This window comes from Pholcus phalangioides, unplaced genomic scaffold (assembly GCF_987345545.1).
Source record: "Pholcus phalangioides strain wild (caught in Gottingen) unplaced genomic scaffold, Ppha-v1.0 ptg000011l_1, whole genome shotgun sequence".
In the NCBI taxonomy this organism is placed as follows: domain Eukaryota; kingdom Metazoa; phylum Arthropoda; class Arachnida; order Araneae; family Pholcidae; genus Pholcus; species Pholcus phalangioides.
The window spans coordinates 20,731,285-20,757,710 of record NW_028301604.1 but is presented as its reverse complement, the minus strand read 5'-3'; the positions used below and the strand labels follow the sequence as shown (position 1 = coordinate 20,757,710).

Genomic DNA, 26,426 nt, shown 5'->3' with positions numbered 1-26,426 from the left:
GGTGTCTACGTCCTCACTGAAGACGGGGGCGATTCGCCTTCGAGTAGGGACAGAGACATGCACCAGACTATGGATTTACCGTCAGAGGTCATAACAACGACTTGATTGACTGCAAAGGAAAAGAAGGTGGGGGAATAGGCCCTGTGTGTGTGAGAGAGACCGCTCTCGCTTTCTTTGCACAACCAACCAACCTGCATAGACTACTTTTCGAACAACCAGCAACAATCAAACAGGCTGCAGTGGTGTGTGTGTGGTGTGTGCAAGCAACGTATTTCCTTTCCCTCTGGTGGCGGTGTTTGGCGTTTTCTCCTTTTCTACATTATTATTATTTAGAAACGAACGGTCGTTGTGTGTAGATCGGCGAGCGCGGGAACCGACGCGAATCAAGATTCTCTCTTCGCCCCCATCGTTCAAAAAACCGGTAAGGAAACGTCTTTTCGACATATTTTATGATCATTTTTATAGCTTTTCGTTTGATTTCCTTCTTCCGATGAGAACGAATTCACCTTTCGCGAATCATATTATCGATTTAATTAACACGTCGTGTGTATTTTATATATTTGTAAAAAATATCTTGAAATATTTTTCAATATTTCTAGAAATTTATTCGATTAGATTTTACATTAATCAAGAGAGAGAGAGAAATATGGCACTTTTTTAAAATTTAATATGTTTCAATGTAATGTTTTAACAATGAGAATTTGGTTTTTTATTAACCAAATAAGCCATGGACGAGGATATTTTTTTTATTTATTATATATCGATCGAGCTTTTTTGAGAAAATTTTTCAAATTTATCGTTATACATGTGTAAACGAAATACATTGTCTCCTACTTTGAGGATATTTCTTGATTTTTTACGGGTTGTGATGATTAGTGATATTGGGAAGGTGCGAATGGTTCAGTCACACGGACCGTAAAATATTGGGAGAATACATTCACTGAGTATTTTCTCCTGACTTCAACTGCTTAACAAAGTCCTGACTTAAAATTGCATCAATTTACAGTTACGCCATCATTAATAAACCCTAATTAATAAGGTTAAGCAAACCTATATGTCTTATAAATCAATTATTAACAAGCACAAATTATAGAGGGTCGCAAATGTCCAAACCCGGCCCCAATTACCACAATCAAATATTTCGACCTCAGATCCCTCTTTTGTTTAATGATGAAATTCCTCAAAAGCTGTCGAATTTCTAGTTTTTGATTTTAACGCGATATTGTTCATTGTTGTCATAATTGATTATCAAAAAAAGTAGATATATATATATATATATTCAATTTAGATCAATTCTCTTTTAGTAGATGGTAGTTGAATAATATTGAATTCCAGGGCCGCAACAAGGGGGAAGGGAACAGGCGGGTCTGGTGTACCGGGCGCTGGACTGAAAGGGGCTCCGAATTCACCCTTTAACTGCTCCTTCTACATTACATAGGAACGCCAAAATGTGTGCTTGCCCCGGCTGACAAAGCATCTAGTTGCGCCCCCCCCCCCTGCTGTGTTTTCTATTACCATAATTAATGTGTGCGTTTAAAGAAATATAGAATTTTTCCTCAATAAAAATATTTAAAAGTCAATTTAAAAAATTAGCGTGTTTTTAGGGGAAAAACACATACCAACACAATGTAAAAACCAAACATCATGGCTAGTTTGTTTTCCTTTAAATTATGTGTTATACTCATCAGAATTTAATGAACAGTAAGGATGGGGCGAATAGTGATTTGGCCGAATAACCGAATATTCGGCGGCCGAATATCAGTTTTTTTAAAATTCATCACAATCATAAATAAAATTTTCGTTTTTAATTGAAAATAAAATTATTGGTAATTTCAAATGATTGATATTGAATTTTAATTATGTAATTTATTATTTAAATAAAAATTAAAAAACTGCTAACTGAAAGATTTTTATTTGCCATGATGCTGACAATCAAATTTAGCGATGATATATTGCATTTTGATGTTACAGTGATACCTCTGCTAACGAAAATGATTCGTTTCGGAATCACGTTCCTTAGCCGAAACGTGATTTCCCATAGGTTTCTACAGAAAATCGTTTGATTCATTCCAGCTTTTACCCAAAATTTAAAGATAAGTTTTTTTAAAACACTAAGGAATGCTATAAGAAAGACAAAAACTGATTGAAGGCTGAAATGAACAGCTTCAAGATAAATGAGAATCTAGAGGAAGATGAGAACCGAAGATCTTTTTTATTTTCCAGTATATACACAACCAACACTAGCTTTTGTATGCTAAAGCTCGTGTTGACACAGCCCAATCGAGTTCATAAGTGCTCCCATTCATTTGTGATTTGGTAAGCTCATTTCTGTGTCTGATACATGCGATGGAGGAAATAATCTCCCAGAATGTCCAGACCCTTCAGCTTGGTGCTGAGAGTCTTGCACTGAAAGAACGAATGCTCTGAAAACATAGGCTAGTTTTTTTTCAATGCATTTTCTATTTTGGCTGAATCTTTCATGATCTTATATGAAATGGTTCAAAGAATTTCAGAAAAAGAAGTGTAAGTACATTTAAAGAAGATTCCAAGGTGGACATGAGTTAATCGGGCTCTAGTGACAATAATTCTGATGATGATTGGTGCGAAAATTCACAGCTACTTTATATTATATAGAAACGTCCTCTCCACTTGTCAATAACAAGATTCATCGAAAGACTGGTTATTCGTGGAGATGAAGATTACAAGGAAGAAATTCATCACTGCCCCCACGGGGACTCGAACCCCGGTCTCTCGCTTGCCGGACGAGTGCTCTACCATCTAAGCTATGGAAGCAGATAGACTATTTCAACCTTGGAGCGTATATATATGTTGAAAGGCACCGTACATGGACGGCGTCAACAATCAACTAATAAAATAGCTCGTGAATGACAAAGACCAACCAGATGGCCATATGCATATAGAAACGTCCTCTCCACTTGTCAATACAAGATTCATCGAAAGACTGGTTATTGATGAATTTCTTCCTTGTAATCTTCATCTCCACAAATAACCAGTCTTTCGATGAATCTTGTATTTTATGTTAGTGCATGCATTCATATCATCGGAAATGTTTTTTAGCTGAATCCGTATTCGTTAGAAGAAAAATGCGTTAGCCAATCAATTTTTTTTCAACACTTGTTACAATTATACATCTAATTAAAAAATTTCAACCATTATTCACTCTCAAGTATTAATGCATCGTAAAATTTACGACTCATTTTTCCACTCTAGATGTTCTTTGCCCCCCTTTCAGTAACTCAACACATATCTCGTCTATAGGTACATCCTTCAGTTAGTGAATTTTTAATTCATGCTTACTTCCACATTATTGCAGTAGGATTCTATTTTCAATTTCATGTTTTACTTATCCTAGAAATTCGCCCTGACATAACCTCTTGCACAGAAAGGGATAGATATACACTACACAATAAAATATAATTAGTAAATTTTTAATTTATGCGAAAAATTCAAATTAATATAATTTTTTTAAAATTAGTTATGCTTAAATTTACATAGTTATTCTCATTATTCGGCAAAAGCGCCGAATAGGCCGAATATTCGTCTCATCTCTAATAAACAGTCATATATTTTTTCAACCATCTACAAATCTATATTATTTGGGATCACTGATCACTACCTGTACATTAAATACCTTATAAGGGTATGGGAACAATGTTTTATTTTCTGACGCATTCATGATTAATCATAATAATTGACAGAGAGTGAGAGAGAAAGAATTGCGGAATTGAAATCTATTTAAACTGTATGGAAAGTGATAGCTTTGATATGTTCCTCTTAAGTACGTGTATATTGCCATGGATATTTTTTTTCATCAACCACGTCGTGGACGGATGTCCTGCCGTCTCACAAACATTCTTATTTTAGCTAAAGGCATAAGAGAAAGGGATGGAGAAATATGCAGTAAGAGAGAGAAAAAACTGCTTTCTCTTAATGACCTTTTATCAGCAATCATTGATGGAATAGTTATGACGCGCACCACTCTAATTCGTTTATAAGAAGCAAATAATAAAGAAAACTGCGATAACCACATGACCTCTTAACAGATGACTCATTAGTATTCTACGGATAACGATTCTCTTCGCGAACTTCCGATTCAGGAGAAGAAATGTCACTTCTATTCATATATATGTTTGGCCATTTTTATATCAGAGACGAGATGTGATATATTTTCAGTTATATCCTCCAAAAGATCTGTGCGTTCTCTCCCTTGAAAATCCGGTAGGTTCATCTACATAAAACTATTTAACAGAATAATGTTTATTTTTTTTCAATAATAAAGAAGAGGCGCGATCGTGCGTTTCAAATATCGCATCCCTCCGCATTAGCTGGCATGTCGTATAACTCGGGGGACATCAGCTTTTTGAATGCTGGTGTCTGGTCCATTTCAGGCATGCCAGGAAAAACTAGGTTTTACGAGGCTCACAGAATACACATTCAAAAGACTGATATCAATTTATATAAAGTGCTAAATCAATAAGCAAATCGGAATAAAATGATGGTTTTCCACGATATCAAACGTGTTTTGCCCAGAAATTTCATAATGGTAATGAAAATTTAACACTAATTACTGAATAAATTGTAGTTTATTTTCGTCAAAATAATACGTGAAATAAGGATACCGTATTCTGCACGTTTATCTGCATGTTCAGAGATTAAACTAATATTCTGTTGCTTTTGTATAAGAACATGTTTTGCCGTGCAATTTACTTTTTCGCTTTGCTTATTACATACATGATCAAGGATTATAAAAATACTCACAGAGAAGGAGAGTCTATTTATATTTTTCCATTAAATTCACACATCTAATCTACGCGAACGAAAATATGCTCAGAAAATACAGCTTTTTTTGATAAATCAAGATTTGTGGTAGCGAAAGCAAACATAAAGCTAAAATTATCTAAACGTAGTACGTAAAACCGAAAAGATCCTAAAATGCATATAAGGCCCAGATCAGCCAATCCAATCCATTCTTACAGCCCAGAATTACCCGGAATCTGTGACTCGAATTTCCCGGCATGCCTGAAAATACTAGTATTTCCGGCATGCTAGTCTCCCCCTCTGTTTCTCGATATGTCGGCTAATGCAGGTGAATACGGTATATCTAATTTGTACAAAGAATTAACAGCTTTGATAAAAGAAATCTTATGTATCTGAGCGGGATCAAAATCGATTCTAAGTGCAAGGATACATAACGACTGACTCATGGTTATAATAATAATGATTCAAGTTTTGTAAAGGAACTGATAACCAGATGAAAAACAGGGTGGAATAAATGGTCAGTGACCAACCGATATAAAAATATTGCACGTAATAAAAACTCTTGTCGTGGTTAATAGAATTCCTATATATTGTTACCTGTATCGAATCAAATGTCGAAAAATTTTCAATTGTCGCTATTCATGAGCAAGATACTAGGGCGTTGTTATTCTCCTACTTTCAACAGATGGACGTAGTCACGGATATGATATAACATAACAATACCACACTCTAGCAAACATAAAAGTTCAATAAAAAGAACTCGCACGCAATGAAGTTTAACATAAAATGCTTCCTTGTGTATTTTATTCTTTTGTCATCGCGTACAAAAATGATCGAAAACGCAAGGAAAAAAAGGGATCATTGATTTTTTTAACGCTTTTACTTATAAAAATTATGTGTTACGTAATGCTGTATCGCGATTCGATCCCCAACTATTTTTTCTTCTTAAAATCAATGGCAGAGGTTCCAAAACTCCTCCATTTTTGTTTGAATTCATGATTGAACTACTATTAAAGATGATTATTAATATTTGATAAATCTGCCACATCCAGTTCTGCTAAAAAAATGATGTCATCTGATTTAGTATTATAAAAATATTATATTTATTATTCATGTGTTAGAATAAATAGTTATAATCGAAGAAAAAACTTCAGAATTTTGAATTCTTAATTACCACCGGCTACATTTGCCGTCCTTGTCTTGTTTCTTCATCCAAAGCAATACTTAGCAGTGAGGTCAAATGTGTCAAGTGTCTGTGCGGAACAGGTTGGAATTCCTAACTGATTCGTTGGCTCCGAGAATATAACGATGACTATAACTGCTTGAAAATATTAAAAGACACATTTTGTTAGTGGGGAAGAAAAAAACATTATCTATCTCAAAGAGAGGTAAAAGGTCTAATTATATTATGGTAATAAACTGTCATCGTTGAAAAATGTTTTTCAGTAGTTTTTTCTGCTCATCCTCTAAAATTTTATTTGAATGAGTTACGTGTTTCAGAGAGACTGGTGCATCTCTCTCTCATTACCGTTAAACGTGAAAAATTCATCAAACTTACCGAAATGCATAGGCGTAAACTTATTGAAAATGTTGGGGGGGCTCCGGCTCTAATAGAACCTCGTTTATACGACGCGTCGTATAAATGCGAAAGCAGTACTGCAAAACGAACTTTTTCCGAAAATTACCCCCCCCCCCCACCTTTTTTTTACAGACGTTTCCGAAAAAAAATTTTGTGAAAATCTGTCGTTTTGATTCAAAATCTTATGCTTGAGAAGAAATATACTTATAATACTATCATAACATTACTGTTGCTAAAGTCTCAAGCACTTTTACGGTATTCATTTCAAGATTCAACAGAAAAAAAAGTGTTATTTAAACGTTATGTAAAACGTCCTTTACTTGACAGAGAACACCGTTACAAAATTATCGAATGTGGGGGCGACAAAAATCCCAGTTACAGCCCTGGCTATCAGCATACCGTAGCCCGTTCAATAATTATTTCAGTACCTGTCAAAAGCCATTGAACACAGGGCCACAACTAGGGAGGAGCAGGCGGGTCTCGTGCCCCGGGCGCTAGACCGGATGGGGTGCAAATTTCATTCTAAAACCTCTCCTTCAACATTACAAGGGGGGCGTCAAAATGCGCGCTTGCCCCGGGTAACCAAGCATCTAGTTGCAGCCCTGATTGAACCAGTCAATCATCTTAAATTTTATTACTTTTTCAGTAAAAAATATGCATGAGAAACTACAGTCGGTCCCGCTTAGTTTTTCCGCTTACAACGTTTCTTCATGATGGGTTTTTGAAAACCGTAAAACACTGTATTTCAGTGACACGTTTTCACCAGTTGAAAAATTATGTGATTCGATTGATAGAAAAGGTGTTTTCCAAAGACTTGGGAGTTCGAATCGAAGTGAAAACGTCGATTAATTGAAGTGTATACAGGCAGGGCCCTGGGTAAAGCAGGAATTAGGAGGCTCTTGCGACAAGAGTCAAAGATGTTAATTGGTCAGTGAATGTATGTTGTTTGTACTAATAACTAGAAATTCCTAAATAAAATACATGTAGAAATCATTTGCATGAGAATGTTTTTGCAAATGAATATGCACCGAGATAAATAGAAAAGATGCATTTAAAAACGCATTTGCGTTTTTTGCTTGGTTATTTGTTCTTTAGCACATATTTTCTCAGTTTTAGTTCATATTTAGCCATTTTTTTTAAGTGGAAAATTCGGGCTCTAATTACAGGCGAATCCCGTTTTAACGAATACCGTTACAGCGAAAATATCATTTTAACGAATGGTTTTCTAATCCCTCTAATAAGTATACATAGGAACAATGCAAACAATCTGAAATTTCTTTATAACGAAGTGTTTTCTCCGGTTTCTTGGACTTCGTTATAACAGGATATTCGACTGTATAACAATCATTTAATGTATTGTTACCAAGGTGAATGGGACAAGGGCGTAGCCAGAAATTTCGTTCGGCAGGGGGGACCAAAGTGATAGAACAATAGATTTGGTCATCTTTTTCCCTTTTTTCGGTCATTTTCTCACATTTCGGACGAGGGGACCAGACCCCCAAGTCTTCCTCTTCGCTACGCCCTTGGAATGGGATACCCCTGAGCATGAGCTACCCAAGAAAACCAATCTATTGGGGGGGGGGGGGGTACACGGAATTTCTTCCAGAGAATTTTTGAGTTGGTGCCAATTTTCCAAAAGCATTTAATTAACAAAAATTTATTTGATTGTTGGGGGCGTAGCCTTTGCCCTTGAGCCCCATTCTAGTTTGATCACGGTCCAAGTAAAAATATACTTTCATTCTCTCTCTCTCATTGAAACGAGCACAACTCCGGTCTATCGCCATAGGCAATTTATTCAGATCTAGTCATGCCGTAAATCTGAGTATATCCTCCCAGGATCCCCCAGATCTCATGAATCCCGAAATCCCCTGGGCGGGGTCATGAAAATGACTATATACAAAAAATATATTTAGAACAGTATATGCATCTTTATTTATTCCAGGGTTGGACAAACCCCAAGTGCCAGGTTACCATGGTGACTGGAAAATCTGTATTCGCGCCTAAAATTTTGTATATGTGATTGCTAAATCAGAATCTAGTGATGGCTCAAAATTTTCCGATTTCATAATTGTCTTCCAACATGGAAAGGAGCAGAGCCACAACTAGAGAAAGCAGGTAGGTCTGGTGCTCCGGACGCTGGACCAGAATGTGAGTCGAATTCACCCTTTAACTGCTTCTTCTACATGCAAGGGGCGCCAAAATTCCGAATTGCCCCAGATGACAAAGTATCTAGTTGCGGCCCTGGGAAGGGGGTCATCAATTCCCAGAAAGGTTGAAAAAAGATTATTTAAGATACTTTTCTCGTGAAAAAACCATGCTTGGCTCTTACAAAATTTGGCTGGTGCCTAAATTTTTTAATGATTTTTGTCAAGCCCCGTATTTATTTATTTATATTTTATGATACAGTGTATATTTCCCCCAAAATCAAATTACATGTCACTTATTTAAGATTTATTTTACTCTCATATATTGAGTCATATATCAGGTTTTAAATTAGAAAAATAATAATTTTTTTAGTTGCATAAATTTCTTATTAAAAACTCGATTCAAATATTGTCACTTTTACAAGTACGCAAGCCAAATGGAGTTTAAATTTTTCTTAAATAAATTTTAAATATGATTGAAAAAAATAAGACATATAGTAAGTTTTATTAATTTATTGATGTGTCTAACAGAAAAAAAATTATTTTATACTACGCTTTATTGATTATAAGTATTAGAGGGCTGCAAAATCTAGATTGTTTTTGAAGATTCTGAATAAATTATCATTAAAGAAAATGCTTAAAATGCAGGAATTTATCAAAAATGTGTAACTATATTTAATATTGCTTACTTTTTCTGTCAGGAAACTGTGCGGAATCACGAGGAACTTTTCCGTTTTCTTGTAATACAACATGTTTTACTAACAGAAGGTTTATACTGTACGTGCACAACCGAATGTGGTCCACACAAACCATAAATTACTGTGGAACTGTCTATCTCAACATTTGTGGGGGGTGGGGGGGGGGGTTTCAGTGGAAAAACAAGGAGTTTACTTCAAGTGGCTCCAAACACAGCTATTCTTATTTTGCAGAATCACAAACCTCGTCTAGATTTTTCTTCACCACCGTAATTTCTTTATATTCCAATTAGGATCATCTATGTCGGCGTCCTTCAGGGATGGCCATCCATTAAGCACAAAAGCTTTTAAAGCCTTGACCGGCGGCGTCAAGAAGAATGTAGTTTTCAGGATCAGAAGGGGGGTCCCCATATGGACGGATGCCTCCAGGTGACATATTCCCCACATAAGCGACACGCTATACACTCCCCGTCCTTCTAATTAGGAAATGGTGATTGTATTCAGTAAACCTGCATTGAAGCAGCCGAAACTGAACCCTATTGAAATGCTCTTTGTCAGCTGCAGAAGGTGCGGCCCCTTTATCATGAAAAAAAAAAAATACATGGAATTAAAAGTCCGCCAAAGATCCCAGGCTAGAAGCCCTTCTCCAGTATGTGGGAGTCCATGGCCGTGCTTAAAGCTCGCTGAGTGCCCCCCCCCCCCCGGGAAACACGCCACTAGATGCCACGGACGGGCTGTAACTAGGAGTGAAGATCATTTTATTGTCGGGAAAGGGGGGGGGGGAAAGCATCGAAATGCCTCCTTGAGATCGACTGTGATGCCGCAAGATATTTAAAATTTCTAACAGTGCTGCGAACGTAAACAGGGTATGTAAAACCCCCTCTTTGCGGTCACCGGCTGGACAAATAGAAATTCGTCAGTAAAAAATAATTGATCGGGAAAGGAGGAACCCTATTAAAACATTGAGAATAATTCTTCATTTTGAAATAAACACAATTTTTTGAATAACATAAGTAAGAAATACTACATCCTTTTTAGAAAAATTCCCCAATTTAATTTGCAATGGAACATAGAAAAAATTACAGTATTTTCCGATAAATAGAGGTCGCATCCTGTAAAATGGCCGGAAAAAGTGTTTGTGGAAAAATCGCCACTTTTTTTTTAACATGTCACAGCTTCGTATAAAGGCCGAAACTCACTGTACTGACGTGACGTGATTATTCCGAGTCTAGGTGTGGAAAACGTGTCCATGCGATTTTTCTGGGGGGGGGGGGGGGGGGGGGGAGATTGAGCCAGCTCTCCGAAATTAATAAGAGGGGGGGGGGGAGTCTCGATCCCATTGGCTTAAAACAAGTTACGACAGGTAATATAAGTTACGACTTAATGCACTTAACATACGACTTAATACAAGTTACGCTTACGACAGGTCCAAGCACTTCCCTGTAAAAAATCGGGGTCCTCGCGAAAGATCTGTCCAAAAGCCCGGTCCAACGGAGACAGGATCATTTTAGTCGTGGAGGGAGGGAAGAGTATGTAATTTTTTCACCCTCTCCCCACTAAAAAAACGATCGAAACGATATTTTTCGTTCTTCCACCCCCCCCCCCCCCCAGAATTAGCACTCCCCACAAGAATTCCGCCTGTGAAAATTGCCTTCTTCCCTAGTTCCGGCCCTGGCTACCTAAGTGTTGGAGTACTGGAAACAGGGCTGGGGGGGAGGGGTCAAATGTCTAGGGTGCCGGACCAGAGGGGAGGGGGGGGGGAACGCAAATTTCACCTTTTAACCTCTCTTCCAACATTTATTGAAATACCGTATTTAAAATTTCTATATAAGAGTGCTGCTAACGTAGATAGTTTGAGAATCCCTGATTTATAAGGAGGAAATTTCATATTCCTAGTATTAGAATGCAATGGTACCCGGCTCAGGGGGCTTTGAAATTTTCCATTCATTTCTTATTTTCTTTTTTTTTTGTGTGTTAATTTTATTTTACTATTATTTATTTGATTCCCCTCAAAGGCACCGGAACCTAGGAGTGGAGGATATTTGAGCCCAAAAAATTTTGTAAGGCGGTTGAGCCCCCCCCTGAAAAATGTTTCGGCATCGGTCCTCAAGATCTGTTATGAATGGGCATTTAGAATGTGCTTTTTTCCCCAATATTTTTCAAAAAAACATTGGGGGGGGGGCCAAAAAGTTATTGGTCCTCCCGCATATACGGGACTCAAGCGTGTACAAAGGAGAGGGAGAATGCATTGCACAATGGTTTTTTTCAGCAGTAATTACTGGGAGGCTCAGTCCCCTTACAAAATTTATTGCGGGGGGGGGGGGTGTGCTCAAATGGCCTCAGCCTCTAGGTTCTGGCACCTATTATTTATAGAGTGTAATTTATTTCGGTTTCAATATCATTGCTTCCCAATTTTCAACCTCCCCCCCCACCATGCATCTTTGGGCTTATTTTCATGTCGGCGCCATGGCCGTCCTCCGGTCGCAGTGAACAAAAGAAGAGACACTCAGTTTTTGCCACAGGCAAAGAAGAAAGAGCCCCCTCAACACCTCAAAGAATCTTCCTCTCAGCCGTGCCTTCTGGCAGTAAATTGGAACCGATGGAGGGTGCAATTGGGGATTGAACGGCAGGGAAGAAATGAGATAAACGTATTGTCATGGAACAAGAAAGCCAAAGACCATCCAGATTTTTTAAAAGAACTAAAATTTTGAGCAGATTGTTTCCATTAACTAATTCATAATTAGGACAACTTTTGGTTAAAAAAAATTTTTTCATCATTGCAAAATGAATAAGCCATATTCATACGAATTTTTGGGGGGGCTGAGCCGCGTCTTCAAAAATGTTGGGGGGGCTCGGGCCCATGGGCCCTATAGAAGTTTACGCCTATGCCGAAATGGTCAATGATTTATTACTTTTTCCCGTAACATATACAGTACATGTAAGAGAGCCCTATGTAGGTCCCCCGTACAGTTTTTAATTCAGTTTTAATTAAATGTGCGTATGTACAGCATATAATACATACATAAGTCTTTATTCCAAACAAATTGTATTCTTTATTTAAATTATTTATGCATCTGTTTGAGGTGCATAATTTGAGCGTGACTGATAAGCACACAGTAAGAATGTTTTCTTTTTTGTAATCTATTGACTAACTACGCATATCTACAATTTTTCCACGGCTACAAAGGTCTCTCCCAATGTGGTGGAAATAAAAAATACAAAATATGCATTCAAGATGTGTAGTTAAAAAGAAAAAAATAACTTTCTTCAACTATGGTATACGAGTATATTAGATCAAGGTTTGAATAATTTTGGCAAATTCAAAAGTGAAAACCTTCGGCCATTGCATTACATGAACAAAAGAAACAAAAGCAACACACTCTCTGAAGTCATAGAGGTGAATTTTAAGAGGCCAATGAAGACGGAGACAAAGAAATGATCCTTTTTTTACTGTTTCTCTGTGATCTTGAAAGCATTAAATATCAAGACAACGGTAGTTCAGGTGTATAACACTACGGGGTGATGTACACACATTTGTCTTGAATTTAATTCGTTCTGTAATACCGAGCGTGACTACGCAGGTCATGCTTTGATGCGTCTTTGTCAGATGAGTCTGACAAATTGGTGAATTAGCCGCAAAAAAACGAAATGGATTACAAGATATCATTAAGGGTAATTTTAACAGCTCACAAATTGAGGTGACTTTTATTCTATCAAGACTATATTTGTGAGGAAGGCAGCTGAAGTAATGAACTCACTATACATCTTGATGAGAAGTCTATCATAACACATGTTCAGTATTTTCTGTCCGCCTGGTGCATTGCGAAGTTCAATCGTATATATTTCATATCAGTTATTTAATAACATATTGTTTAAAAGTATGTGTTTTTTTAACATGTGTGTGTGTGTGTGTATATACATATATATATATATTTTTTTTACTTTCCACCGTTCTTACGTTAAAATTATTTGAGTTGTTTTTTCATGATGTTTCATTACAGAGGAGATACTACACAAAAATGACTTCGGCTACAACTACTGGATTTCTTTCTACCGTAATGCTCGTCTTTGTGCTAATTTTAATGATCTACAGCTTCAGTATCAGAGAGAATTCCAGTGAAGACAGCAGCGAGTCACCACCTATGATATGCAGGTGATGTTATTTTGTACGAAATTTTTCACTCATTGAATTTTTTGACTATAGCAAACAGAAGGGTTTTATCGCGATCTTGGATTCTACGATTTTTTCCCCCAACTCAATCTAGCAAATGTACTGGAAGTATTTTATAGTACAATAAATTATTGTTTTTAATATAATTGATAATATTTCATATTGAAATATATAGGAACTGAATAATTACGAAAATTAGTTTTTACAAGGGCTTGTCCGATTAATCGATCAATTGTTAATTGCAGTTAAAAATTTTAGTTGAGCTAATCGACTCGATCAATCCGATTGAAATTCGATTAAAATTTTGATTAAAAGTTTGTAAATTAACTTGATTTATTTGACGAAACCGGTTACATGTCTTAAATTAAATTGTCTTTATACATAATATTTTAGATTAGTGACCATATTTAAGTATTTTTGAATCAGTAATTTATCAAATTTTTCAGCATTGGGAAATACAAACACAAACACCACAACCGGTAAATTTCCCAACGATAATGCCCATAAAAAATGTGGATGACAAATATAACTAAAATACAGCAACCAAATAGAGCATATATCACGAAAAAAACTAATAATTAATTATAAATAAATATATCGCCCATAAAAAACATTATGGTTGTCTTAAGTATGGATAGTTTCTCGATTTGCCCCAATGTGTATATCGTACTTCTTTTTAAGCATGCCAATCGTGTTGGAATTCATGACCCCCGGAGGTAAGTTGTTCCATTTATTGACATCCGTATTAGAGAAAAACTTCCGGCGGCACCACAACCTGGAGTTGCCCCTAGCTAAACGAAGCTGGTGTTCCCTGTCGAAGCAGTTGATTGACGGTGTATTAGTAATTCGTGGTCCATCTTCTCCATACCATTGAAAATTTTAAACACTTCGATCATATCCCCCGACACCTTCTTCCAATGTAAACATATTCAAAAATCAAGTCTTTCTTCATAGCTCAAGCCTTGTGTGCCAACAAGAGCACGCGTAGCTCTTCTCTGCACACCCTGAACCAAGTCTATATTTCTGTGTAGTTATTTTTGGTCTCCAAAACCTTACGGCATACTCCATTCCAGGACGAACTAAGCCGTGGAAAAGCTAAAGAATGAGTTTAGGACAGCGTTTTTCAACCTATTGTCCGCAGACCAGAGTTAGTCCATGACGATGGCATGAGTGGTCCGTAGGCAGACTCGATAACTTAATTCTCACTGAATGAAAAATTATTCAACGTAATTGATATTAGTAACATCCATATGGGTTCAATCAAAAATATACCTTCATACTTAAGTTCACTATACATCAACGAAGAACGTACGAGACATTGAGATTGTAAATACGGGATATCGTGAAATTTTGTCAAAAAAAATTCAATTTTTCTAATTACTTCTAAAATGAAGGGTGGGGAAATAAAGACCTGCCGCAAAAATCACAATAAACATAATAGCGCCTATATTTCACGAAAAAAATATTCAAATGATCAGATGGCCATATTTCATTGAGAAAAATACGGTAAAGTGGGATCTTTTAAATAAAGGGTAAAATACAGGACATAACCAACTGTCATAAAAATTTTTGCTGGAAGTAGTTACTAATCACTAGTCACTAAGTCACTAATTAGTATTAAAATTCATGAAAAACTGCGAAAAAAAAGTTGAACCTGACAAGTATATGAAATGAATATCTATATTTTTGCCATAATTATCGTAACATGATTTACATACTATTTTTTTTAAATGCTGTGTATTTACAACTTCGGTAAATTTAAATTAAACAATCGTTGAAAAATCGGGACAAATGTATAAAAAAAAATCAGAACAACCAAAATTACAGGAATGTCCCGTAATACAGGACATAAGTGGTCCATAAAATTGCTTCAGACATTTTACTGGTCCTTGGGTTCAGAAACGCTGGTTAAGGAGAATGTAGAGACCTTTTTAAGAATGAAACCGAGAATTCTATTCTTTGATCTCCGCTGAACAATGTTCGGAAAACCTAAGCCGCTCGTCAATGAGAATTCCCAAATCGGTGAACCTAGTTGCATCTCGGATAGTAATACCATTCAACTCCTAAGTAAAACGTGGGTTGTTCGAACTAAAATAAGCGACCATGCACTTATTAACGCTAAAGAGATCATACTCCATTCATTAGCTCATGCTGCAATTATATTCAAGTTATACAGGAACTGGATGTTGTGAAGATATTTATTACTTGAGATGTTAACTTTTTTAAGGAAGGAAAAACTCATCTCTGCCTCTACCGGGAGTCGAACCCGGGTCCCTCGCTTGCCGGACGAGTGCTCTGACCACTAAGCTACAGAGGAGATAGAGGTTTTTCTTCGCTAGAGCGTATATATGTGCCGAACGGAACCGTGCAATGGACGGTGAACCAATCAGCTAATAGCTCATTGACGACGAGCCACCAGATGGTTATATATATGACATGAATGTCGCTCTCCACTTGTTAATACAAGATATACAGGAATTGGAAAATCTCTATCTCCTCTGTAGCTTAGTGGTCAGAGCACTCGTCCGGCAATCGAGGGACCCGGGTTCGACTCCCGGTAGAGGCAGAGATGAGTTTTTCCTTCCTTAAAAAAATTAACATCTCAAATAATAAATATCTTCACAACATCCAGTTCCTGTATATCTTGTATTAACTAGTGGAGAGCGATATTCAAGTTCTTCTGGTGAAATTGAATACAAGTCGATTCAACGAAAACTGATGAGGATTTCAGTTTCGAATTGAGCATAAAGGAAGTATTAAAAGAAAAGCCCAAAATATATTGTTCCAATGTGAACAACAATTTTGGCATTCGGGAAAGGAACGGTAACCCAGGTCGATGAGGTACTCGCCTAAAGTACCAAAGGATGTTTATAGGTGTCGCGAGTTCAATACTCGGTTCGTTCTTGTCAGGAACTTTCCTGACACAGGGGTACAACAGAAAAGACGACATGACCACAGTAAAAGATTGCTACCGCAGGGAGTCTCGCATCGAGGGGTTAGCGCGCCAACCTCTCGGTGAGTATAAAAAAAAGCTGCCGTTCAGAATAGGCAATAAATTGTAGGTCCAGGGCTAATTAGCTCTCGTGCACAGAAAATGACCGTGGTGCGACAAAAATGATCAATAAGCATTTGGGAAGCATGTCACCCTCCACCCGTTCTATATAGTTGGGAGAGAAAAAAACCCTCTTAGAGATATTTTCTACAGTTTCTAAGGGAAACACAAGAAACAATAGTATCAAAATCAGGTGATTAACCTTAAAAATAACCGATTTAAAAAAAAAAAAATACAAGATCCGAATTAAGAAATTCCAGGATATGAAAAGAATACTCAGCATATTTCTTCATGCGGGGTGGTCAGAATGTTTTTAATCTATTCCTATATTTGTTCACATCTAGCGAATATGTGCGTGAAATAAATAAAAATATATTTCTGTAGCATTAATTAATGTTACAGTCGAACCTCGATTTACGTTTTATTTCTACTTAATTTTATGTACTTTTATCCCAAGTGTCGTCTGAAATAAGTTGTAACAGCAACCCCCAAAGAAAGTAGCTTTTAAAATTTTGTGTGCTCCTGATCAATTTGACTTTGCCTTAACGATTTTCTCGATTGAAAAATAAAATTGTTGATTTCTTGCGATTCGTCAAAAGCAATGGTATCGTCAGATGCACATGGCAAAGGTGCATCCAATGATACCACTCCGGTTTCGCCAGACCAACACCATCTATAGCAGAAGGCCTCCGCGCGAAGCTTGTGACGTCACCGAAGAAGTTATTTCACCTGTAGCCACATTGGATATAGCAAGCCGACGCATGCGATATCTTTACTTTTTTTGCAGCATATCCGATGATTATAGGTGAAATAACTTCTTCAGTGACGTCACGAGCTTCGCGCAGAGACCTTCTGCTATAGATGGTGTTGACCAGGCCCACGGCCCTGATTCGTAACAAATTGTTTTCTGTTATATGTCAAAAAGTATGCAACGCACGTCAAAAGCAATGGCATCGTCAGATGCACATGACAAAGGTGCAACACTCAATTATATCAACCCGGTTTCAATATCCCCCCCCCCCTTGTCACCAGGCCCGCGGCCCTGATTCATAACAAATTCGTGCGTTGCGTACTTTTTGAGATATAGCGGAAAACAATTTATTGCGAATCAAGGCCGCAGGCCTGGTGCCCAGACAGGAAGAGATATTGAAACCGGAATCATATCATTGAATGCACCTTTACTATGTGCATCTGACGATCATTGCTTTTGATTTGCGTTAGGTACTTCTTGAAATATGAGCATTTAAAGAATTTCGTCAAGTAACTTTTTGCGAATGCTCCCAATATCGCCAGGCAATATAAAAGACGCATTCACGTCAAAAATCATGGTTGCCTACGGGAAATAATCTCCATTTCTAGTTTTCTCCATGTTTTATTTTTCGTCACAAACTGATATTAAAAATGTCCCTTTACTCCAAATTTTACCCACTTGTTTCTTATGACATATTTGAGATAACTAAGCATGCATTTTTAAACCTATCAATATTTACTGCTAAAAATATGAATTGTTAAAAAAGCCAAAAATTGTCTTTGGTACGATTATTTTAGGCACATGATGTTCGACACATCCTAAAATGCACGCTTATAAATATTTGTGTGTGTCTTTGCAAGCACGATAAAAAATATGAATGGATTTCATCAAAATATGAAACGTAGGGAACAAATATAGCCCATTTCAGTTTTGCAGTTGTTTTCAATAAATTATTCATTAAACTTAAAAATTTTCTAAGTAATTTGATAGATTCACCAAAATGCATTTATTGTGTGTGTTTACGCTATGTAAAACCACACGGCAACTTTTGAACGAATGAAAACTTGCTTACACAGTGATAAGTTGCCGAAATATAGTGATTTTATGTATTTAATATCTTGATAAATATTGTATTTAAAAATGTTAAATTTTTTGCAAATGACTTTTCATAGCTACTACTTCACCACACCAAGTTCGGCCATACCGTGGTAGACGAGCATCTTGCTGCCACGCTACTCGGATGCATGCTTTTCAAAAAGCTTTATCTACATTTCAATAATTGGAAGTTTAGGCACATAGGACTATAAAAAGTTAATTTCTTTATTATTGTTTTTTTTATGTATATGAACCCCTCAAACAAATTTAGAAATTTTAAGTAACTGCAAGTCATTTGAAAACCTTTTTTAACCGAAAGTATGTTTCTAAAGTAAATAGTTGCAGAGATATCTGCTGTGCAAACAATTTGGAACAGCCTGTACAGTATTTCAAGAATGATACAGGTTTCTGAAACCTGAAGTTTTTAAATAACAGCTTCACAAAAATTCTAATTGATATAAGACCATTCGCACCAACGTTTTTTTTTCTTCCGTTACAAAAAATTTGTATTTACAAAAAAGTTGTATAAATTATACGTAAAACTTCTTTATTGAAAAAAAGAATGGAAATCGAAAAACGGTAATTAAATTGTCGGTCTTGCCAAGTGCAAAACCTTTTATAATTAAGTAAATTAGGTATCGTATTATTAAAAACGTGAATACCGGTACTGGAAGTATACAGAATAAATAAACCTGTAAAGTATTGTTTAATACATAATAAGTAGCCAAATATGTATCTCATATAGGGCATACAATTTTTTGAGTTATTTTAGAGAACGTGCTCTTGAGAAATGACATTTATGTGAAACCGCAATTGGAAAGAGTAATTAGCAAGTTATTGTTCTACGAATATATTTTCAGTCTTATGAAAGAGAAATTTTTCACTTCTCTCTCTCGTACGATAGTGAAATGAATAAACCATTAAGAAAAAAAAAGCCGTTATGCATAAGAGGATTAGAAGACGCTGCGAATGATCATTTAAATGAATCTGGCAGACATTTTACGTCTGATATTCAACAAGTTAAAGTAAACCATACTTGTCGTTTCTACGTCAGCATCTAAGTAATATCCAAGGACAAATCTTCATGGCATCGGATGCAACTGGGTACTTGAAAGCATTAACGAATGAACATACAAAAATGCAAAAGTTCTCCAATCGTGTATCCCTGGTCGAATATCTACTTAGACTAGAACAAAGATGTACAACAAAAGTATAAGTGTCTCTTTTTAGAAGCAGTCGTTTCAAGGGTATTTCCTGTTTTCTCTACGCTGTGCAGTTCAATTATGATAGATTTATTTCGGACGTTATTAATCAACAACCATCATTTGTTATCGTGAACATTATTTCTTTTGTGTGCTTCGGGGCCTTAGCTAATGCACATAAAGCAATAGTGACAAGGCCAAGCTTACAACTCCGTAGCTGTTCTAATAACCCTTCTTGTACTTACTTAAACAATCACCTACTGTGATACCCAAAACAATATAAAGTCACCTTTTGCAAAAACCAAGAAGTAGGTGGATATATTCATATACAGTATCATTGATTTATTTTTGTTGCATCTCGGTCTTTTTATCCGGACCTACATTTTATAGCTGATTTGGAACGGCTTTTCTTTCTTTCACCGAAAGTTCGATATGCTAACCGCTTCGGTGTAGGGACTTCCTGCTAGAGATGGGACGAATGTTCGGCTGCTATTCGGTATTCGGCCCTTTTGCCGAATATACGGTTCGACCTAATAATGCTTATGTATTCTGTCGAATTTCTGCGTAAATCTAAGCACAACAAACTAATTTTAAAAAATTATATTAATTGGAATTTTTCACATAAATTAAAAATTTACTGATTATATTCTATTGTATTGTAAGAAGTCATGTCGAGGTGAATTTCTAGGATAAGGAAAACATGAAACTGAAAATATAATCCTACTGCAATAATGTGGAAGTGAGCAGAATTACACAAATTCACTAACTGAAGGATGTACCTAGACAAGAAATGTATTGAGCTACTGAAAGGGACAAAGAACATCTAGAGTAAAAATAAGTCGTAAATTTTATGATGCATTAATACTTGAGGGTAAATGATGGTTGACATTTTCTTAATTAGATGTAAAATTATAAGTGTTGAAAAAAAATTGATTCTGTAAGTTCAGTGATACCTCTCGGCTATCGAATGCCTCAGCTTACGGATTTTCTGGCTAACGAAGATTTATCCGTGATTTATCTGCTTCGGCTAATGAAGACAGATTCAGCTAACGAACATTTTCCATGACATGAATGCAGGCGCTAACATAAAATAGCCAAGTCGTGAGCTGAATTTTCGCACTAATCATCATCAGAATTATTGTCACTAGAGCCCGATTAACTTATGTCCCTCTCGGAATCTTTTTTCAGATGTACCTATACTTCTCTTTCTGAAATTCTTTGAACCATTTCCTATAAAACGAAAGATTCAGCCAAAATAGGCTACTTTTTTTTTCAATGCATTTTCTATGTTTTCAGAGCGCGCATTCTTTCAGTGCAAGACTCTCAGCATCAAGCTGAACAGTCTGGGAGATTATCTTTTGCATTTGCATGTATCAGACACAGAAATGAGCTGACCAAATCACAAATGAATGGGGACACTTATGAACTCGATTGGGTTGCGTCAGCACAAGCTTGTGTTCGTTGTGTACATATGAAAAATAAAAAGATCTTCAGCATCTCTCATCTTCCTGTATATTCTCATTCATCCAATTTTTAAGCTGTTCATATCGGCCTTTAATCAGTTTTTGTCTTTTTTTATAGCATTCCTTGGTGTTTTAAAAACTTATCTTTAAATTTTGGGTAGAAGCTGGAACGAATCAAACAATTTTCCATAGAAACTTATGGGAAATCACGTTTCGGCTAACGAATGTGATTCCAGAATGAATCGTGTTCATTAGCCGAGATATCACTGTAATATCAAAATACAATATATCATCGTTAAATTTGATTGTCAGTATCATGAAAATAAAAATCTTTTGGTTACCAGTTTTTTTTAAATATTTATTTAAATAATAAATTGCGCACGATTAAAATTCAATATGAATCATTTGAAATTGCCAATAATTTTATTTTTAATTAAAAACGCCAATTTTATTTATAATTGTGATGAATTTTAAGAAAATTGATATTCGACCAAAACATTAGCTGAATATTCGGTATTCGTCTCTTCGGCCAAATCAGTATTCGTCCCATCCCTACTATTCGCTGTAGCAATGAGTTGTGTGATGCGGTTGTCTTGGCGCCATCTCTCTTCCAGAATTAGTTGTACATGCGTCAGGAAAAATTGTGACAAGGAGTAATCGAGTATCAAATTCACGAAACTTCCGAATATCTTTTCAACTTCGGTATTATACAGGGCTTTAGCTGCTAGGGACATCCACTGACCGAATATGTTTTGGTGCTGTAAGCAAATGTCTTGTCGATCTGGACTACTCACCTTATATTCGCACTAACCCAGTTCACGACTTTTGCCTTATGTCATTAGCTACATACAATTGATGTCAGCAATGTTGTTCTTAAGTCAGCCACCTCGTTGGGCAATTTGCCTGTTGTGGCGTCGTATTTGTATTTGTATAGGAGGTGGTCACAATAATGTGTCTCAACTATGTATTATTCGTTCTCGTGTGAGAGAGAAATGAGTAAAAATTAATCCTTTTAGAGTAGGCTACTGGCATTAGAATTTCTCGTTCCACAAACTACGCAGCATTTTATCGAAAATGCTTCTAAGCATCTTCAAGTTTAATATTTTTTTTGTCAAGCGAACCCATAAAAGTACTGAAAATTAAATTATTTATTATACAGTACGTATATTATACTATACATTTATAACTAATTTTAATTTTTCTACAGCTTGGGGCATGCAGGAAGAAGGCCTTGGAGTTCAACAAAATATTGCTCTCCAACAGTGAATGTCTTTTTCTTGAAAACTCATAAATGTGCGAGTTCAACGGTCCAGAATATTTTGATGAGGTTCGGTGATCAGCGTAATTTAATTTTTGCTCTTCCGGAAAGTAGCAATTATATTGGTCATCCAGAGCTATTTTCTAAGAACAGTCTTCCAGTGGAGTACAGACCTCCCCACGGATTCAACATACTTTGCCATCATCTTCGTCTAAATATAGATGAAGTGCGTTCCGTCATGCCATCGGACGCCAAATTCATCTCCGTTGTTCGTGATCCTTCGAGTCTTTTCGAGTCTATGTACGATTACTACAATATTTCCAGTCATACCGGGCTTCCACTTAATGAGTTTATCTATAACCAAACTGCTATGCTCAAACTCACAACAGAGAGAATAAATCAACGATTCGGTAGAAATCAAATGCTATTTGATATGGGATTTCATCACGATATATGGGATAATGATACTTTGATTCATAATGCAATTGACAAAATTGACCAATTCTTTGATTTAGTGATGATATCAGAGTTATTTGAAGAATCAGTTATATTATTAAAACATCAACTTTGCTGGAGTATGGAGGATGTAATTTATCTCGTGCACAACAAACGATCGCATTCTGATAGCAGTTACAAACTTAAAATTACATCAAGAATTAAAGACTACAATAGAGCCGACCAAATGCTTTATGATCATTTTGTTAGTAAACTAAACAAAGCTATTAATGAATTCGGCCGTGACAGAATGGCACAAGAAGTAAATGAACTTCGCCTGTGGAATGCGATATGGCATGATCACTGCGTTCAGAAACTAGCTACATCTTCAGATTCCATACCAGAAGAAACTAAAGCTTATAGTTCCAAAGTTTATAGCTTCATTCTCAAAGACGGTCCCATTGCAAATATTTGTCGAAATCTAGCTATTGAAGAACTACAATACACACAAAAACTAAGAGCTAAACAAATGAAGTGAAATTTTAAAAATTAATCAATGTGATATGCGAGTTTTGAATGTGTGCTCATCTGTGCTCGTAGATTTTTGGAATTTTTTTTTATTTTCAGCATTACCAATGACTTTCAAGAACCGCACAATGTCATTTTTCAATTCCATACTAGAGCTCTATTAGTTTTCAATTGTTTATAATATATTTTTGTTACAAGCAATTGGGGTTAGAATTTGCGAGGCTCAGTACAGCTCAAGAGTTTAGATATATGGAATACATTATTTAAGGCGATACCTGTTTCATTCGGACAAACCCCTTGAATAATATTAACTTGTCTGTTGCAACGATAACATCAGGAATTTAGTGAGAAATTTATAAGAGAATTGTATGAAATTTATTTTTTTAGATCTCTGAAAACGGGGACGGGTTTTTTAAATTTCTTTCTCATCAAATCTCGTAATTGGTGACTCACAACCAGTCAATATTATATCCCTTTTCTTTCCTTTCATCTTTTTGGCCAAACATTCACATTATCCAAGCAAATCAGTTTTTCTTCATGTAGTAAAGTGATGCATGAATGAATCCAGCACTCATACAAAAGTACATGATCGGAACGAAACACAGGAAAAAGTTGATTGTGAGACAAAACGAAATTCATTACACTATAAAGTTTGATAAAAGATCTTTTACGAAACTTGAAAAATGCAACCAATAAGCGTATCGGTTAGATTCAAACGAATGTAACCAATAGGCTTATTGGTTGTTTTTTCCAAGATTTGTGAAAGATCTTTTAACAAACTTTTATAGTGTTATCCCGGCCTAAAGCACATAAACTCGACCACAATCGTTTTTATTTATTCAAAAATGTTACCCATGAATCAGTTATTAATCTCATCTTAAATTTTTTATGAGTACGTGCCGTATTTATGATTTAGGACTAATAACTGCAATATGACTGTTTTCAGAAAAAAAAAATAAAATGCAGTTTGTATGAAAACTGGTTTCATCTGCATTTAAATCTTCAAAAATATCTAAGTCCGGGATTATGCTATAAAAGTTATACAAAAGTTCATTTATAAAATTAGAAAAATGCAATCAATAAGCGCATCGGTTACATTCGAGCAAATGCAACCGATAAAATTATTGGCTGCATTTTTCAAATTTTATAAAATATTTTTTATAAAGCTTTTATAGTATTTATTCACCATAAAAGTTTGATAGAAGATCTTTTATAAAACTTTTATAGTTCAATGCCGGCTTAACGATCATTATTATGTTACTAGGTACAGTTCACTGATGTATGAAAAAAACAGTTTCTAAAAAAATTAATAATAAAAGCAACGTAATTACGTAGAGCTAAAAAAAACATCACTGAAGTTTTAAAAATAATTTTGCATAGTCTCAATCAATTACATCTCTACATTATCGGTAGGACTATACTCAATGTGGTTGATAGAAAATCCAGCAGCCCTGTGGATTTTCCAGATTTCCTTGGAAATTTCTTTTTTTCTCGTAAAATCGTTTAAAAGCTAGTTAGAGAAGCTAGTCAATTAAAAAGACCTCCCCGAATTACAAAAAATTTAATAGATGTGTATGTATATCAATCGAGTGCCATGCACATGCAAAATATATACTATAAATCTCTTAGCTTTATATTTAATAATATTGCGGTAAAAAATATAGAGGATTGTGGTAACTACAGGGTGATTCAGAATTCGTGGGACAAACTTTAAGGGGTAATAGAACACACCTAAAGAAACATTTTTCGTCATGGAATTGTGTGATCGAATATGGAAAATTCAGGTGCAAACACTGTAATAAAATATAGTAAAACCCCTCTTAACGGACACCCTCTTACGGACCAACGAGATGCAGTCGCCTCTATTTTACGGCTAAATAATTTCCCTTTGTATAATGAATGTACACATTTCAAACCCCTGATTAACGGTCACCCCTCCTTTACGGACGAATATTTTTTGTCCCGTCGGTGTCCGTAAACGAGAAGTTTTACTGTATATTGGTGACACTTTAATGTCACTAAGTTTGGTAATGAGGTCTCCAAAGGTTTCAATGGAATCACACGATGCTCAGAAGATGGACTCGCAAAAAAAATCGAGAGGAAAGAAAGATCGTGGGATACCTGGGGAGAGACGACTGCCATGAAATTGGCCTCGCCGTATCCAATCCAATTGAGTAGCAATGTACTGTTTGAGTAATTTTGTCATTTCACTGCAAAATATAGGCCTACTTCATTATGCTGAAACCATATGCACCCTCGGATGGTTGACCGCACAAATAGCTGCATGCAAATTCGTTTGAAAAATATAATATTTGCCACTGTGGTGAAGTGCTATTGTGCTCTGTCTAAAAGCACCATAAGCGGATACGAGGCATAAGTCCAACCCCGACCGGCCTCTCAAGGCACCCGAAATCATATATAAAGTTCTCAGTTGCGAAAGCAAACGTGCTCGGCACAAGAGGCTGAGCGAAAAGATGCAATTTACGCCTTTATTTCAAAACATTCTCCTGCGGAGTTGGTTGCAGTCACGAGAGTCGAATTCACCAACCCCTAGGAGTTAAGTTAGTTCCTCAACGTTCATTTCACCCAACAATCTGAGTCTATAGAAGCGTACGTAACCCTAATTTTCACACTAGCGCGCGAAAACGAACTCGGAACACGTGGCATTCGGGCCCCGGATACAGGGAAAGGGAGATGGGGCAATATCCCCACCCCCCGTTCAGTGAAAAAAATTGTATTATCGGCATAAGCGGGAGGGCGGAGGAGGACATACACCCCCCCCCCCGTTCACTATACACACCATCGATGATTCACCTATCACCCCGTACGAGAAAGCTCCCTCTATTGCCTTTGTCATTGCGATTCGACCATATATTCTATGGCGGAAAATGCTTGTTTTATATCACCTATTAAAGTTTTTCCATGAATTTAGAAAAAATCAACCTGTATACATAAACCGTATAAGTTTTTTTTTTGATGGAACCCATCTGGCCGTTGAATTGAAAAAAGAAGCAGATATTTCAGCTTTCAGTTACTTAGACTTAGCCGAGACAACTTACAGCTTCGAGTATTTTTACCTTGTGCCTTAAATTTGTTTTATGATATGGTGTTTTATAAAGACTGTTCTTTGTCTTTAACTAAGTCAATGTACGCTGTGAAAACTTAGATCCACAGCATATCCTGAAGCAAAATCCTGTGATATTTTATGTCTTAATATCGTATTTGTATGTCTGTAAAATCCTCTGTTGCCAACAATAAATATTTCTTGTCTTGA

The 26,426-nt window shown here is 36.2% G+C and overlaps 1 protein-coding gene and 1 non-coding gene across 2 annotated transcripts; one reads left to right on the top strand and one right to left on the bottom strand.

Annotated features, from left to right (window-relative positions):
• On the top strand, positions 1-26,426 carry LOC149080206 (galactosylceramide sulfotransferase-like). The gene is made up of 3 exons (XM_089239255.1): positions 1-421; positions 13,199-13,350; positions 22,139-26,426. Exons 2-3 carry the CDS (start codon positions 13,217-13,219, stop codon positions 23,160-23,162), a joined length of 1,158 nt encoding a protein of 385 aa, XP_089095381.1. The 5' UTR covers positions 1-421; positions 13,199-13,216; the 3' UTR covers positions 23,163-26,426.
• On the bottom strand, positions 2,722-2,793 carry TRNAA-GGC (transfer RNA alanine (anticodon GGC)). Its single transcript has one exon. It is a non-coding gene; the product is annotated as a tRNA-Ala (tRNA).